A 16,524-nucleotide genomic window follows, 5' to 3' on the forward strand; every position below is an offset into this window, starting at 1 on the left:
CGAGCCTCTATTATGTTTTTTAAAAGAAACCAAAGTTGTATGATGATGCTATTTTATTATGTTGCATGCACTGTGGTCAAGTCAAAGCAAATTGGTAGCTAAAGCTAAGCTCACATTCTAACTTTTTAGATTTTAAAGCTCCTATAAGGGACTCTCTGTTAGTGTAGATTCTGGCGCCCCCTGTGGACAAAGAAACACCTCTTTTCTCTTTGCTGATCTTGTCCTTTTTAAAGCAAAAGATGTTATGTTTTCTCATCTTCTGTTTCCTCCTGCTCTAATGTTTCACACTTTGTAAATATTTGCTGCGGGAAAGTAAAAACGATGTTTCTTTGTCATGCTATCAGTTGTCTCGTCTAACACCTTCCTCCTGCAGAGGTCACAGGCATTCAAAGTTGTAGTATGGGAACATTCAGTCTTGATACTGAGGACCTTGTTTGCTTTAAAGATCATAAAGAAGCTTCCCTGTTATTGCCAGTCTGTTTATTAGCAGCTACAACTCCTTACTGGAGCTTTAACCATCTACGGGTGAGCAATGAAATCAGAATAAGCAGCGTGCACCTCATTTGCAGAAATGCAGATAACACGTGTGCTTAAACGAGAGAAACTTCATGTTTCAGCATTCAGATCAGTATTCGCAACTTTGCAGAATCTGATGAATAAACTAATTTTAATGCCTTTTCGATTTGTAATAGTCTTTTATTTGAAACGCCTTTAATCTGCAGATTCTATATGCAGCATTTGTAGATACTTTAAATATAAATATGTTTGCTCTGCTGTTTTAAAGTCTTCTGCAGAGTTGAAAAGGGTAACAGGCAGAATCTGCATGCTCAGCGTTGTAAACAGAGCGTCAGGTGTGACCACACCCTGAATGAATCAGGATCCAGCTCGATAAACGTGTTTTTCTTCCTAAGCTCTCTTCCTGTTTCTCTGTTCTTGCTGAGGAAATTGCCGGTCTGATTTTCTTCTCCTGAGTGTTTTTAACTGGAATAGAATCTGAGAGATAAGAGCAGGCTGCGTGTCTGTCTGAGTTGTGATTCGTGCAGAAACAAACGGCGCTCTGTGTCGAGAACAGGTCGTTAAAAAAGACGGCAGACAGCGATCGGATCATTTTCCTGAAAATGTCACTTAAGCAGCAAGTTCGTGCTGGAGGGAGGCCAGCGTGGAGATACCTTGTAAGACCTTAAGAGGCCGCAGATGCCTATCAGCTTTATGGGTAACATTCAATTACTGGCTGATGAATCGCTGACCTTTCTTTCCTTCACACACACACAAACACACACACACACACACACACACACACACACACACACACACACACACACACACTCCTCAATGACTATCGCAAACACACACACACACACACACACACACACACACACACACACAAGTGCGCGCTTAACGTAGCGCTATCAGCTCTCAGCTGGCCGAACAATCGTCCGCCCAAATGCCAAATTGTTTCTATAAATCCTCCACTCAATTACGGCTTTCTCCGGGTTTAAATGTGGGAAAGGTGATCTCACCTGGCTTCTCCAGCACATCGTTAGGATTGTAGGTGTCCTTGTCGTCTGAGTGCTTGGGAGGGAAGGGAACTCTGGTGGGGTTGTCTTTGGGTGAGATAGGATCAGAGGGATCTGAAAACAAGCAGAGAAGATGCATCAGAATAAATGTGTATTCATAGCTTAAAGAGCTCATTTTACCCCCCTAGAACAGCTGGCTCAGGCTGGGACCAGCTCTTAGTTATGCTGCTATAGGCTTAGACTGCCAGGGATCTGCCACACAGGGATCCTGTCTTTCCCTCTCTCTCCTCTCTCTGCCTGTCTCTTACTTTAACTCCTCCTGTCCCATTAAAGTTACTAACCATAGACCTTTCTGGAGTCCCTGAGCTCCCTTGTCTCGTAGGTTCCTCTGCAGAGTAAAACCCACGTTTTTTGTAAAGGGAGTCTAAAGAGAGCCACAAACCTGTCTGAAACTACTCAGGTGTGTTCTGCTGCAGTGGCTTGAGCTCAGACATAATCAGTAGTAAAACAAAGATGATGCATATTTGTGCAACAGTCATATTTTTTAAAGATGCTCTAAAAATGTGGAGCATGTGGTGCCTCATGATCAAAATCACAACAACCACCCATAAAGACAAGCTAAAGGTTGTTTCCCGTTCTTCAGCGGGTCCATTTGGTTTAAATATTCAGTATCTGTTCTTTCTTCTGGTGCTGAACAGACTCTAAATGGAGGAGTGACACAGCGAACATCTGCTGTCATGATGAATACTCCTCTCAGGATGAAGCTCAGACACAATAACAACACGCTGAATTCACTGGTTTGAAAGCAACTCCTCCTAAAATCAGAGTCCTGACCTTCAGAGTCTCAAAGCAGCATGAGGAGGACGGTGTTTAAGAGGAGATTATTAATCTGGGTGGAATCCAAGCATCTGAAGTAATGAGTCTGATCCGTCTGCAATGACTCATGACAAATCTGTTTGTGTCATCTGAAGCAGATCTGCATGTGTCGAAGTCCTTCTTGTATCTGTACAGCAGCAGATGCTTGTGGAGCATGTGTGCATGCAAGCATACTCAATGTGTGTGTGTGTGTGTGTGTGTGTGGTGCATTAGGACTTCCGCTAGATTACATCTCCGGCCCCCTCGCAGCCCCAGGTGTCATGGAGACGATGGAGCTGTTAGCTTCCCTCCTCTGACCTTATTCGGGCATGTTTTAGACGCACGTTCTGCTCGTGCCTGCAGGCGCTCGGTGCAATAATAATGAAACACTTACTTTGTCCCACTTTCATGATTATCTTCATAGACTTGGTCTTGCACACGCCCCCCTCCTGGTTGTCGATGCCCTCCATGGTGCCGTTAGATGTAGCTGCAGGAGAAAGAGAGGGAGACAGTGAGGGGTTATAGTCGCTGAGAGGTCCAGAAGAAGATGTGTCAGGGAACTAAAGCACCACTGAGGCAGCTGTATTTACTGTCCTGAAATCAAACCCATCTGACTCTAACTTTTAAACATGTGTGCCTTTTATTCTTCTTTTATTACCAATAAGGTCTCTTTGGTGCAAGATTGTTTAGTCTGCAGCGCTGAACGATAAACTTTAAACACTTTCACAGCCTCCAAGAACCAACACGTAGCTTTGTTTCACTGCTCATGACGTACAGATCATTCATTCATCCCTTTAAATACATGCAACAGCAGAATATCCCCTAACCCCTCATGCAAAACACAAAACAGTTCTTCATATTTCCTTCCATGAACGTACCTCTCACAGTCATGTACTCTGTTTGCAACTTTTGCATACTCTTGCTGTTTGTTTTTTTCGCTGTTGCAAAGTAAAAACCTCACTTTTGATTTGTGCAAAAACTACGCAAAGGAACGACTTGGTGCATTTTTCATGCAAGCCCACTTTGAGGAGAACACTTTTATCATCGTTTGCAGCATTTTAAGACACACAATTGTTCATGTTCTCCTCTTGTTATGGCCACATTATCTATTTGAGGCGTATATGCATCGTAACTTTCCCGCAAAGGGGTTTACTCTCCTGTAAAGCACATGTTACTGATGTTTTTATACGTCATGTGACTTGAAATCCAAGAAGATTGCTGTATTGTTTGTATTTTGGGAATAACAAAACTCATCTTGATCCTGCAGGTTTTTACATTTAACGTTTATGACGGCGAATGTTTCTGTTTCCTGAGACTTTGCAGTTTCAGATATGTCTGATGTTCAGATTTAATGAATGTCATGTATCAGCAGTCAGACAAACAGCCGCTCCTGTAATCGTAGGATTCTGGTGGATCACATGTGCAGCTTATCTCGGAGAAACAGCCACTTCCCAAAGACAACAGAGGCAGTGAATGCCTCCTGCTGAGGAGCCAAATGAGTCATCCCCCCCCTTTAATAAAATCACAATTCACCTGCTCATCACCTCAGCGTCTGCACTCAGCCTGAATATTCCACATCCCAAAAGTCAATTAGCCTGAGTAATTGTGACGGTAATATCTCTAACTGTGCTGATGGGCCTCGTCAAGGAGGCAGTTAAAGGAGGTGAGGAGAGAGGGGAGGAAGACTGCACAAACAGCGGCCATCTTGGCATGAAAATTTGGTGGCTTATCCTGCATTAGCGCTTACAACACTCCAGAGAGAGAGGTAGCCAGAGCAGCGTTATTAAAAGAGCCAAGCCTGCTGCCAGCATGAAGAAGAGCGATCTGCTGACATGAAACATGAACAAACTCAGGTGTGTTAACACCAGAGGAGGAGAAAGTGTTGATTAAAAATAGGGCAGTCTTCCAGGAGAGGCAGTGAAATGAAGGGAACAGAGGGAGGTGATAAAAACCTGGATGGTCCTCAGATAAAAGGAGATGAAAGGATGTAAAAGTCTCGTTTAAACACAGGAGAAAACAGAAGTGAGACGCTAAACGCTGTGTTTAAGGGACAGCAGCAGATGTTGCAGGAATCTGGAGGGGCGGAGCATGGCAGCACACATGTGAGAAGAGGGGAGACAAGCATGTGTGCAGGTACGGAGGGAAGCTGGGGTATGAGATGCAAAAACAACTCCTGAAATATCTTCTACAGACTATGAAAGACATCTCTGATATCCAGGTCCTCAGGTGTAACGCATATGCAGAGAAAGATGCAGAGGAACTTCAGATTAAACCCTTAAAAACATGGCTGCAGCTTCAAACTGAGCCCAGAACGGCTGCAAGATGAGACCAAACCTGAAGACCAGGGTGTGATGGTATGATCTGCATGTGAGAGTCGCTCCTTGAGCGTCTCTATAAAAGTTGTAGTAGCGATATAAGCTGTGCAGGCTTGGCGTGAAGCTCTGAATGCACCACTTTTGATTCTTTCTGATCATGCATGCAGACCTCTGACCGCTCCTTCATTAGATGTGTTTACTTCAGAGAGAGAATGCCGAGCTAACAGTCTGCTTGTATCTGTGCTGCCCCCGGAGGCTTGGCTGCAGAGCTGCAGGTATCTGAGCTCATGAGTTGGGACGATGAACAGACAGAGGAAGAAAAGAGGGGGGGGCAGTGAAGGGGGGAGGTGGGGATAGCAGGGGCTTGTGGTTTATCAGGTCAGTAACACAGAGGCTAACGAGCTGCCGGGGCTTAGCGGCTTGGCTTCCCGCCAGAGCGCAGTGGCCCGCATTCCCTGTGACCCCCCTCCTCTGCTTCCTCTCTCTCCCTCTTCCTTCAACAACACCCCATCCTCCCTGGTTTCCTCTTCTTTCCACCTTCCTCCTCATCGTCTCCCACCCTGACGCTGCTCCATCATCTTCTTGTGGATTGAACGGCAGGTGCGTATCTGAATTTTAAAAAATGAAGTCGTGCTACATCCTCCTCCTCCTCCTCCTTGTTGTCCCTTTTCTCTCTTTTCCTCCCAGCCACCAATCATCTTGATCCGAGTTCTCTCGCAGCAATAAGACGGTGATGGGAGCGGACACAAAGAGCATGTTAACAAGGCCTCCTTCCCTTCCCTCCCTCCCCTCCTCTCTCTCCCCCGTCTCCCTCTCTCTCTGACCTATGGCTTTCCAACGGAGCCCGAAAAGCACATTACAGACAAAGCTCCTTAAAGGCTTGTGCTCCTGTGTGTGTGAGTGTATGTGTGTGTGCTTGTTTGTGTGTTCGTTTCATAAACCTGTTAGCACAACACTTATGAATTTTACAATCCTGTGCCACGTCGCTAACCACATTAGCTCTGTTTACTTTGCAGGGTGATTGGCACTGCGTCGGTGTGATGGCGAGGTCGTGTTTGGGTGCATGCACGCTCAAGCCGCTTGAGCCTGAGAGGTCAGAGGTCACTGTGCTGCACAGAAGGTGTATTTAGGCCACTTGTGCCCCCTCCGTTCTTTGTTCTGTCGTCCCGCCTTCTCTCTGCTCCATTAAATCGTTTAACACATCAACACAGAAGTTAGAAAAACACAAATCTTACCGAGCCTCGCTCAACTCAACTCTTTTTTTAAAACTTGGCTGCGACGTTTAATAGAAACGTGAAAAATATCCTTCAATCTGGAGCATCTGAAACTCTAAATCTGCCCCTTTAAGTGCAGACTCTCTGTGCCAGCGCTGCAGTCAGGAGAAGCCTGACTTGGATTTAAACAGAATGTGATTGTTGAGTCGGCTGAATGACTTGGCCCTCCTCAGCCGAGGCCCGGGCCGGAGCGGCTGACAGACGAGCTGGCTAGAGTTAACCAGCTAATCCGTGCTGCCCGGGGGGGGACATGCTGGAGGAGCAGGAGGGAGAGGGATAGACCTGGTTCACACAAGATCCTTAGAAATATTGTTGGCATTACAGCGGTCAGATAAGACTTAGGACGGAGGCAGAGGTGGAGGGAGCAGGAGAAGGGAAAGAAGTGAGCTGCAGCTTTTGTGTGAACTCCTTCTGCAGGGAGGAACGAGTAAAAAGAGGAAATCAAACTTTAACACCTTCAGAGAGGTGACTGTGAATCTCTGCAGGTAACAAAACAAAGAAGCTGCAGATATCTAAAAAACACAACCAGACATAAAAGCAGAACATACATCTGATGCAAAGAATCGATTTAAATCCGATGCTCTCTCCTGGCAAAAATCAAATGCTCGCTTCAGTTTGCTTTGTTCAAAACAAGCTGCACAACAAACCCACGCATGGCTGCAAATGCTGCCTTCTTTAGGGTGTTAATTGTTCTGAAATAAGGTTTGTATACACTGGAATCCACAGAGGGAGACAGCACAAACTGAAGAACAGAGTAGATATGATTAAAAAGGCTTTACGAGGCTGAAATCTGCTCGTTGAGGCGAAGGGAATCTGAAGTAGAATACGAAAATCATGCAGATTGAACAGAAAAGAGTTCTGGTGTGCTTGTCGTGCATGTCTATTTTCACGCTGCTTCAAATTGGCAGTGTAGTTTCGGTCACACACACACAAATGCTGAAACAGATGCAGAAAGGTCATCAGGAAAATCACAAACACACACACCATGAAGAGTGAAGCAGATAGACTTGTGCACAGAAAGGGGCTTTTATTTTGAAAGTCTGCATGAAATAAGAGTCGCAAAACGTTTGGATGTACTTTTTGTGAATGATGAGGCGTAGGTTCAAATTCTGGTTTCTAGAGGAGGTCAACTTCATGTTGAGTTATTTCTGATTTAATACTTGATCATTTTTACGAGCTGAGCTTGACTCTGAGTTGAAAAAGTGAACCGTCTGCAGTCCAGCAAAGCCTGAAAAACTTCCCCCCAAAATCTGCTGCTTCAAATTTGCCAAATTCTGTGGGTATAATTAATACACAATGCACCGCCGAGAGACAATGCTGTGCCGCTCATAAATAGTGAACAAGAGCAGCATGGAGAGGAAGAGAGAGAGAACAGACGGATTGAATGAGGACGGAGAGAAGAAGAAGAAGAGGAGACAAAAGCAGCTATGATCTAAACGCTGAGCGTAATTGCCGTCCATCAGGTCGCCGTGGAGCGTGAAGCCGTCATCACAGCGCCAGGGTTATGAGCTAGTTAAGAGCCGTCACTGCTGAGTGCACTAATCTGCAGAGACAGGGGGCGCCATCATGTTCAGGACCCAGGTGACCCTGAGAATGAGGCCAGGGCAGAGCCGGGTCACTGAGAATACCCAGACCGGACTAATGAAGGCCGCAATGACTGACCAATCACTGCTCAGCAAAACATGCAACAACTATGATTCAGATTTATGTAAATATAAGTTAAATGATCAAAATTCAATCAACACTTCAGTCTGAGGAGGTTTTTTTATAAACGTGCATGCACAGAAGTTGCACAGAGACTTGTTTTTGTCTGACACGATAACGCTGCCGGTGTTTTCCTCCTCTGAACCTGCGTGGACCGGGGTGAACATCGTGTCTCTCCCCATCCGAGAAAAGTCTTTCCATCGCCTGCAGCGTGAACAAAATGCTGCAGCTCGTGTCAAAAAATGTGATCACCCGCTTCAGCTGATTCAAATTGGCCACAGTATAAATCTTTTTAAGTCTAAAAAGTACAATATTTATTAATCTACAAGTGCACAGACTGAGCTTTAAGAGTGGTGCAGGATTTCAAAGTAAAGCTGCTTTTGTTCCTCTAATCGTGCACGTTACTTGTTGTGCTTTTTTTATGTTTAATTTTGAGTTCACTGCAGCAGCGTGCCATCCTTTTCGAGTCTCACTTCCTGTCAGATCAGCGTGGAGGTGAAGGGACTATTTTCTGTAGTGATGGCGGCGTAAGGTGATCACCGTCTCGATGATTTTCCTCATACCCTCATCAGTCTGTTTCTCACCATACCCATGCTCTCTCTTCAGCTCTTTAGCTCCATTCCCCCTCTCTCTCTCTCCATTTAGCTCTCTTTCCTTTCCCTCCCTCCCTCCCTCTCTTACGTCACTCTTTCTGCCCGCTTTCCCTCCTCATTCATCTCTCTATCTCTCCCTCTCTCTCTCTCTCTCTCCCTCTTTAGATCATGTAATCATCTAGCTCGCTAGTTTCTCGGCTGCAGGCCATGCTGCCGCAAACAATCACATCAAACTCATCTGCTCTCAACTGGAGCAGCATTGTGAGCCACCGCTTTAGAAAGGGCACGCAGAAACACACACACACACACATGTGCATGAAACAAACACACATGAGAGTGCATGGAAACCTGCACGCAAGGACAAACATGAATATCATCACTACAAACACACAAGATCTAAACGCCTGTCAGCCTTCAAAATAAAAGTGCAGAATGAGACAGTCTGACACCGAGGCCTCATGAGTAGTTTGAAGGGGGGTGTGGGGAGATCTAGGTATGAAGAGGTCAAGTCCTTCCATCTAATCTAGGTCTGCGCTCAGGCACAATACGCAACACGAGGCAGCACTAATCCAATCGGTGGAGACTCTGATGGGCAGCATTGATGTGCAGGCCTCGGCGATTGTGAGAAGAAATGGAGGATTAAACGGTGGTTAATTAATTACGTATCGAGTGCTCACTCCAGAAGACTAATGAAACCCTCGCCATGAGTTATTCTGAGGCGGTGTCAAAGTGCGATGGAGTCCGGGCAGGGAACACATACACAAACACAAGAACACACAAATACACGAAAACGCTTTTGCTTTGGTCCTAAAGTTTATTTTTAAATATAAAATGAGTAACGGTTGCAGAAACATCCTCCAGAGCGACGTTTGCAGCTTGAACTTTGAACTTGAACTGCAGTAAAGAAGTTGAACTCTTGCAGGACTCTCGTCTTTGCACATCTATCTCCCCCTCCACCAGAACGTGCTCCCTCTACCTCCCACCCTGCTCAGTGTGCTTGTGTATCTATTAATTCTGATACCTTTTCTGCGCCCACGAGCAAACCCCGACACTCACACCACCGCTGCAAACAAAAACATGAATGTGACTCCACCCACACACACCTCTGTGTGTTTCTCTCATTCTGCCTCTGATGTTTGTGTTTGTGCTTCCCTCCCTGTGTTTACCCATGCAAAGCTGGAGCTTCTCCAAGCGGGCCGCTTGAAAGTGAAAAAAGGGAAACAGAGTACACAACGCGACGGCGTCACAATGCAGCTGCAACGGGCTGTTAAAGCTGCAGGACTGGAGGCCAGAGCTCGCCAAGAAGAGGCAATTAACAGCAAAACGTGACACGCTCCAGCGGAGGAACAGCTCTCTCTCTCCCCTCTTTAGGCTACACATTAGCATTTCGGGGATCTGTGGAGGGAGGCGGGATGGTGGCGGCGGTAGAGGCGGCACGGGGGAAGAGAGAGAGAGGGGGAATTTGCAAGAAGTGCAAAATTGGATTTTTCCAGCCCCTCTTTTAAAGTTCTGAATTGAACTTTCCCACCGCTCTCTCTGTTCCAACTTGTCGAGTCGGCAGGCTGATGAAGAGGAGGGCTTTTACACCAGGCGCTCGGAAATTGAATATTCTGGTCTGCTCAGGCTTTGATAGAGAGCCACGAGGAGAAATACATTTCACAGACAGAGAGATGCTCCTGCCTCCTGAGGGACAATGTGTGTGTGAGCGAGTGTGTGTGCATGTATGCTCTTACAGGAGCTTCTCTGCAAACATTTTCTACAACCAACATATCCCTGCAAATGTGTGATTTATCATCCTTATTCTTTATTCAGCTAAACTCAGGGTGATGATTCTGTTTATATGACTGTGTTGCAATCTATCGACAACAAAAAACACAACAGCTCAACAGACGCTTACAAAACGGGTCATTTAGTTGTTTTAAAGGAATTTAAGGGGTTGCAGGCATCGTGTTTATGCTGCAGAATTTGCACACTTGCATGATTTTATCACTTATTCATTGATTGTGGGTATTGACCTTCATTATCTCCAGTTTTAGCTTCTACAGATACTAGATATTCAACATATTTGCAGATGTTTACAGAAATGACACCGCAATAAGCGTGCATATCGATGCATGCACCTGCAGCCTCTTTCCTTCTTTCTGATTCTGATCCGGCACTCTGAGATCACACTGAGGGAAGAGCTCTGAGAGATCAGGGATAAGTAAACACCAGCATCGGCTCATCAATAATTAACTGCAGCGTTTGGGTGGAGGGAGCGATAGAGGAGGAGGAGGAGGAGGAGGAGGAGGGTGGTGGTGTCTGCGTCTTCAGCCTGAAGCCTTTGTAGTCCTTGAACACACCACATCTAATGCTGCTGCTGCTGCTGCGGGTGTGCATGATCACACAGGTGTATTTCTGCGTGCATCCAGCCCCGTCAGGTGTGCATGTATATTTTATTTGAGGAGGAAGTGCAGGAGAAGTCTGAGGCATCAACGTTTCAGAGATGGTGTCATCACCTCTTCTGTCAACAACACGACTGTTTGACTTTAATTAATCACGTTAAATCATTTTAAACACTTTGAACACTGCAACAGAAACGACTCCCCACGCTGTCTGCATCATGACTCTCTGCAGGAATATATCTGTCAGCACTCTGGTAGCGAAATAAGCTTATGTGCATGTTTTAGTTTAGGATATGATCCCGGAGAGCGTGCAGAAAAGGTGTTGTTAATGATGTCTGTGCATTGCGGGGTCGTTTTTCAGCGGGCCAGTTAAGCTATCAGTCTAAAAAGCATGCTTTAAATATCTCTGCAGAGTCATATCTGTGCATCTTTCTACCTCTAAAAGCAGAAACTGTTTTCAAAATGTCATCTCTGACGGCTTTAGAAGTTCTGCCAAAGAGCAACTGTCTCACCTTTAACCTGCTCTCTTTGATGTCACGAGCATTGTCTGCCTGGATGCATGTCTCACCTGCACGACCGCTTTAACACCTGTTAGACTCTTACACAGCGAGACATGCCCCGCCACGCAAATATCCTGCAGCTACGACACACCAGCGACAAAGCAGCCACTGTTTCTGCTGGGTTAGAAAGCACCTGAAGCCGACTGAATGAACATATTGTGCCAGTGAACCTGTTCTTTTTGTTTTGTTCAAACAGCTGCGTGACAGATCTCTCTGCAGGACCTCTGAGTGCTGCAGAGCTCCGGATCATATTTAAATACAGGAGGCGGTTTAAAGAACACTACATTTGTTTTAATTCCTCTTCCTGCACCAACGCAGAGTGTTTCCTGCTCCTCTTTCCTCCTCTCCTCTCTCTTCTTTCTTCCCCTTCCTTCTCCTCAGTCAGAAATATGGCCCTCCACTCTGTGTGACAGCTCACAGATGGCTGTGGCAGAGCCTCACAGATGGTCCTATCTGCAGTGCACCCCCCATCAGCGCCACACAGATGGTTCAGTCCACCTCCCGTGTTTTCAAACTAGGGGGCCGCCGCTAAACCCTGTGACAACTTCCTCCCAGGACGCCGCACGCACATCACAGGGAATCAGTAACGCGGAGAGGCCACACCTTCACCGTGAGACTGCTGAGTCATTTCTACGCCAGCTGAAGACCCTTCAGTGAGTCTATCACAGGAGTCCAGTTTCTGTAAACATCAAACTCCTCCTCACGGTCTCATTCTGATCTCAGAGGCTTAATTTATGCAGAAAGTAAATCCCAACTGCAGGATCTTTAAAAACACTCCAGATTCCTGTGACTGGACTTCTTGCAGGAGTTCAAACCAGCATAAATAATTCACTCATATATCTGCAGACTCTTCAGCATCCTCAGGATTACTGCATTTCTGGTTTGCAAGGAAAATTAATCTGCAGAAGAAGAAACTTCAACCTCAGCAGCATTCATCTATCTGCAGTGTATCCTCTGAGTTAAATAACGTCATGAAGGGAACTTATTTTGTCCCTGACAGACTTTCTGAAGCCCTGTTTTGAAGCCGATTGTTTGCGTGTGCCATATAGGAAATGCTGAACTCAACCTAACTTATGTGGAACTAGTGTGAGGCAAAGAGGCGGGCCTTTAGCTTCCTTGTTAACGGCTACAGGGTGCCTGCCTGTCAATAAAGTCAGACACTCGTAAGAATAAAGAGTTATGAAAAATTCACCTCCCCTTAGAAAAATTCAGACTAAACTCATTTTCTGTACCAGACTGTAAACATGTTTATTTCTGCTGTAAGGATTGTCTCTTTGAATGTGTTTGTTTGTGGTTTCAGGTGTTTCTGCAGCCAGCACCTAGAGGACACTTAAGGAACTGCAGTTTTTAACATTTCTGCATGGGCTTGATATTTTAAGACCAGAGGTTGCTGCTTGGTCTGGAGGCTGAAATTCTTCTTTTTGTTGAGTTTGAAAGGATCTTTATCTGGAGCTACCTTTCATTTTTTATAGTCAGAAACTTAAAATATCAATCTAAGTCTGTCAGAGGCAAAAACAAGAGCTCACAGGAGGTTCACTTTGATCAGGCACATTGGCCCCAAGGCTGAAGTTGCAGCCCGTTTTGAGTGAAACCTAAATATGTCAAAAAGTAAGCCCATGTTAAAAACTATGGGGATTAACCTTCAAGTGAAATGCAACAACAAACCTGACCCTGAAGTTTGACGCGTGTCACCAACAGCTGGTTCCTCAACCCGGCCTGACTCTTTAAAAGGTTGCTCTCTCTTTAAATTATGCACGGTCTTATTTACGATCGCTTCAGGCGGAGATGTGTACTTACAGATGATGTAGTAGTCCTTCCCTCTGAAGAACTCCAGGCCCCACAGGTTCGGACTGAACTCCTGAAACTTGAGGGTGAACTTGACGTCCTGGTCGGGTTTGACGCAGTTGAGGAGCGGCGTGTCGGCCTTGGTGATGGTGCAGCTCTCCAGCTGCTCCCTGGGCACCATGTACACCTTGTAATACTCCACACCGTCGCTCACCCCGCCGTCCACGCGGGGGCACACAATGTCCAACTTATCCCCGATCTGGGGGTACAAAACCACGCCTTGGCCTGGCACGAATCTGAAAGAGACGCAGGAAGAGTGATGTGAGTACGCTGCAGAGAACTGATGAGGAGTCATTCATTATGCATTTCAGATTGGAGTGTTTGCCATCCAGCTCTCTACATCTTGCAAAAAAAGAGAAGTCAGCTTAATTATTGATGTGGTAATTACTGATTGTGTTCATTAATTTTAGATGATGGCGGATAATGGCGTGTGGTGTGATGTGTGTGATGAATTTGTGCGTGTGGAGCAAAGTGACCCCCATATCTGACGATGAAATCACAGAGCTTTTCACTCCAGCACTGTGGCGGCGACAGAGAGAGAGAGGGGAATAATTAAGGGGATAAATGAGGAGAAGGCGGCTACTTCTTCTCCATATGAGGGAAAAACAGCCGAACAACAGCGGCATACAAAACAGAAAATTAAGAAACAATATTAAAAGCATGAGCGACGTCAGGGAGAGCAGCAGAAACACAGAGAGCTGGAGGGGGTTTTTCAGGGACTTAAATTTCCCTAAATTCTCTCCAAAAGTAAAATAATGTTGTCGTTTAGTCTCTGAGTAGTGTGATCCCCTGCAGCATCCCCGTGATTGCACATGTTCTCACACACACATTCACAGCCGAGGCTTGAGTTGGCGGCGTAACCTCGTATTTATCAGCTAAACGAATTTGCTGCATGCTTAAATACAATTTGAAATGTTAACCGTGATGCCCAGGAGGCTTTTTAACGGCACGCTGTGAACACTGGTGTAGGAATGCAACACACAGGGATTAATGAAGACGTTGGGGACATAATGGGGATGGTTAAGTCTAACATGCTGATCAAATGTCTGTCAGGGAGGGACAAGGAAACCACGTGATGAAGGTTAGAAGGTACTCTGATCATCGATTACTTGTGTACGCTGTTTTCCATGCAGTTACTCCTCTTTTAAATGTGAGGATTTCATGCTTTTTTCATATTATGCAAGAGTTTTGCAGCTGCAACATTTAGAAAACAAAAGGATTGGTTGATTTCTCTAGCAAATACTCAACAGCATTAAGGCCCTCTGGTTCTTTATTATGCACAGAAGTTTTGAACTTGAGGACCTTCTGTGCACAATTAGAAACACGAGACAGCGGAGCAGCTTCTGCTTGTTCGGAGTAATATTTCGTCTTGTTTTTATTGTTATTATCAAGTGATTTTCACTTACAGCCTGATAAAAACTGGCTCTTTATGGCTGTGTTAATCTTCACTCTGTTTATTTTTATGTGAAAGTCTTGCTGCAGATATTTTCCTTTAAGCTGGCATAACACCAACACGGATGGAGTGTCTTGCAGTCGATTAATCGTATCTGCATGCTTCTCTTCCATGTCACGTATGCATAAATTACAAATGCATCTCAAGGCAACCTTTGACCCTTATTCCTAGAAGAAACACAGCTCCCATCAACCCTGACACTGGATCCTCTCAGTCCTCGGCTCTCAGCGTAAAGCTCTGGCTGCGTTTTTCCCCCCTGACTACAAAGACAGCCACCGCAGGGCAGCAGGGGAGCCTGCACACAGGGGAGCAATGGCGAGGCTCAGTCGATTCATAATTAACAAAGAGGGAAAAATCCAACACATAATCAGTTTTATATATATATAAACATAAAGGCTGCAAGCTCACAGAAACATCACTTCCTCCTCTCTGCTGCGTCTCCGCCACACACTCTCTCTTGCTGTCGTTCAAACGTAAAGAAACAGACACATACATTATTTCTTTTCCTCCTCTAACAGCATGCATCATCTCTCCATCGCTCAGGGCATCAGAGCACAAACACACACACACACATATACACAAGATCTCACATGCACTCGAAGCGGCTAACTAGGCCGAGCGAATATTTCTTCCTCCCCCTGAGGACACACTCAGCTGTGCAGTGTGTCCAGTGACACAGGGAGAGAGAGAGGGGGGGGGGGGGGATATGTAAGTCTATGCATTGCAGCAGATCACATCCGTGTGTTTGTGTGAATAAAGCAGGAGGCGATAATGTGGTGCTGTACGTGTACACAGTGACCTCGTGTGTGTGTGTGTGTGTGTGTGTGTGTGTGTGTGTGTGTGTGTGTGTGTGTGTGTGTGTGTGTGTGTGTGTGTGTGTGTGTGTGTGTGTGTGTGTGCAGGGATCCACTCAGGCATGGTCGTGGAGGGTATGTGTGTTTACACAGGGGTGAAAGCAGGCATGCATGCATGTGCTGATTTTACATGAGTGTGTGTGTGTGTGTGTGTGTGTGTGTGTGTGTGTGTGTGTGTGTGGGTGAAGCAAAGGTCATGGTGACCTTTGTTTATCTGCAGAGGTTAATGTAGGAATGCTTCAGTGAGAGGTGGACAGACTGTTTTTATCAAATATGATGACTCAGTTTATTTCTTACGACAGGTTGACGTCTGTGCATCAAGACTAGTTGATGAAAGCAGCTTTTAAGTAGTTTCCTACAAAACAGGTGAACTTAGCTGCATGCTTTTCAGGAGCAGCGTTGATCAGACATTCGCCCACAACACGTGTAAGGAGAGTCAGATGAGCCTCTAGTGGCAGTTTTTGCGTGTATCTCAAGGCTACATGGAAACAGACCAATGTTTTTATCCATGCTGTTTCCTGTCGCTCGGACCCCTCTTTTTCCAAAAAGTGACTAGCGACAGATCTAGCGACTTTTTCTGGTGTTAAATGGAGACTTTTGGAGACTGAAGAGAAAGCATGTATTGTTTTTACTCTACTCAATGAGCTCTGGATGCTGCCGTGAGTCCCTCCTAGCATTCAACACCGGTCACGTGACACGAAAGTCATCCCTCCTGCATGCACGCTCGCCCGCCCCCTCAGAGTTTTCCAAATCAGCTCACTCTGACTTCTTCGGGTCAAATTCAAAGTGAAAATGTTGTCTCTTTACGTACACGCATCCAGCCCAACCAGAAAAATGTGTTAACGTTTTCAGGAGTTTCTTGCACGTTTGTTATGTCAGTGAAAAAATAAAGCTCATGTGAAATCTTAAAGTCTAGCTCACGCTGTGCACGTGCACGCATGTCGAGCGAGGGAATTATTTTCCTTCTTTTCTTAAGACCGAGTTCACGAACGACTTTCTGACAGCTGGAGCGACTGAACTCTGATTCTGCTCGGTGCAGGAAGAGCAGGAGATGATTAGACTAAACCTACACAAGCTAGCACACAGAGAGAAGTCTGCAACACATGTACACACACACACGCACACACACACACACACACACACACACACACACACACACACACACAAAGA

The 16,524-nt window shown here is 45.7% G+C and overlaps 1 protein-coding gene across 2 annotated transcripts in view; it reads right to left on the minus strand.

Moving 5' to 3' along the window:
* efnb2a (ephrin-B2a) overlaps positions 1-16,524 on the minus strand; it is a 31,383-nt gene that overhangs the window by 6,328 nt on the left and 8,531 nt on the right. For both annotated transcript variants that reach the window (XM_034694590.1, XM_034694589.1), the window contains 3 exons: positions 13,000-13,283; positions 2,767-2,859; positions 1,521-1,631 (listed from right to left, as the gene is read on the minus strand). In XM_034694590.1, the coding sequence (XP_034550481.1) occupies positions 1,521-1,631; positions 2,767-2,859; positions 13,000-13,283 (488 nt within the window). The remainder of the gene's footprint in view (positions 1-1,520; positions 1,632-2,766; positions 2,860-12,999; positions 13,284-16,524) is intronic.

This window comes from Notolabrus celidotus, chromosome 10 (genome assembly GCF_009762535.1).
Source record: "Notolabrus celidotus isolate fNotCel1 chromosome 10, fNotCel1.pri, whole genome shotgun sequence".
Lineage (NCBI taxonomy): Eukaryota > Metazoa > Chordata > Actinopteri > Labriformes > Labridae > Notolabrus > Notolabrus celidotus.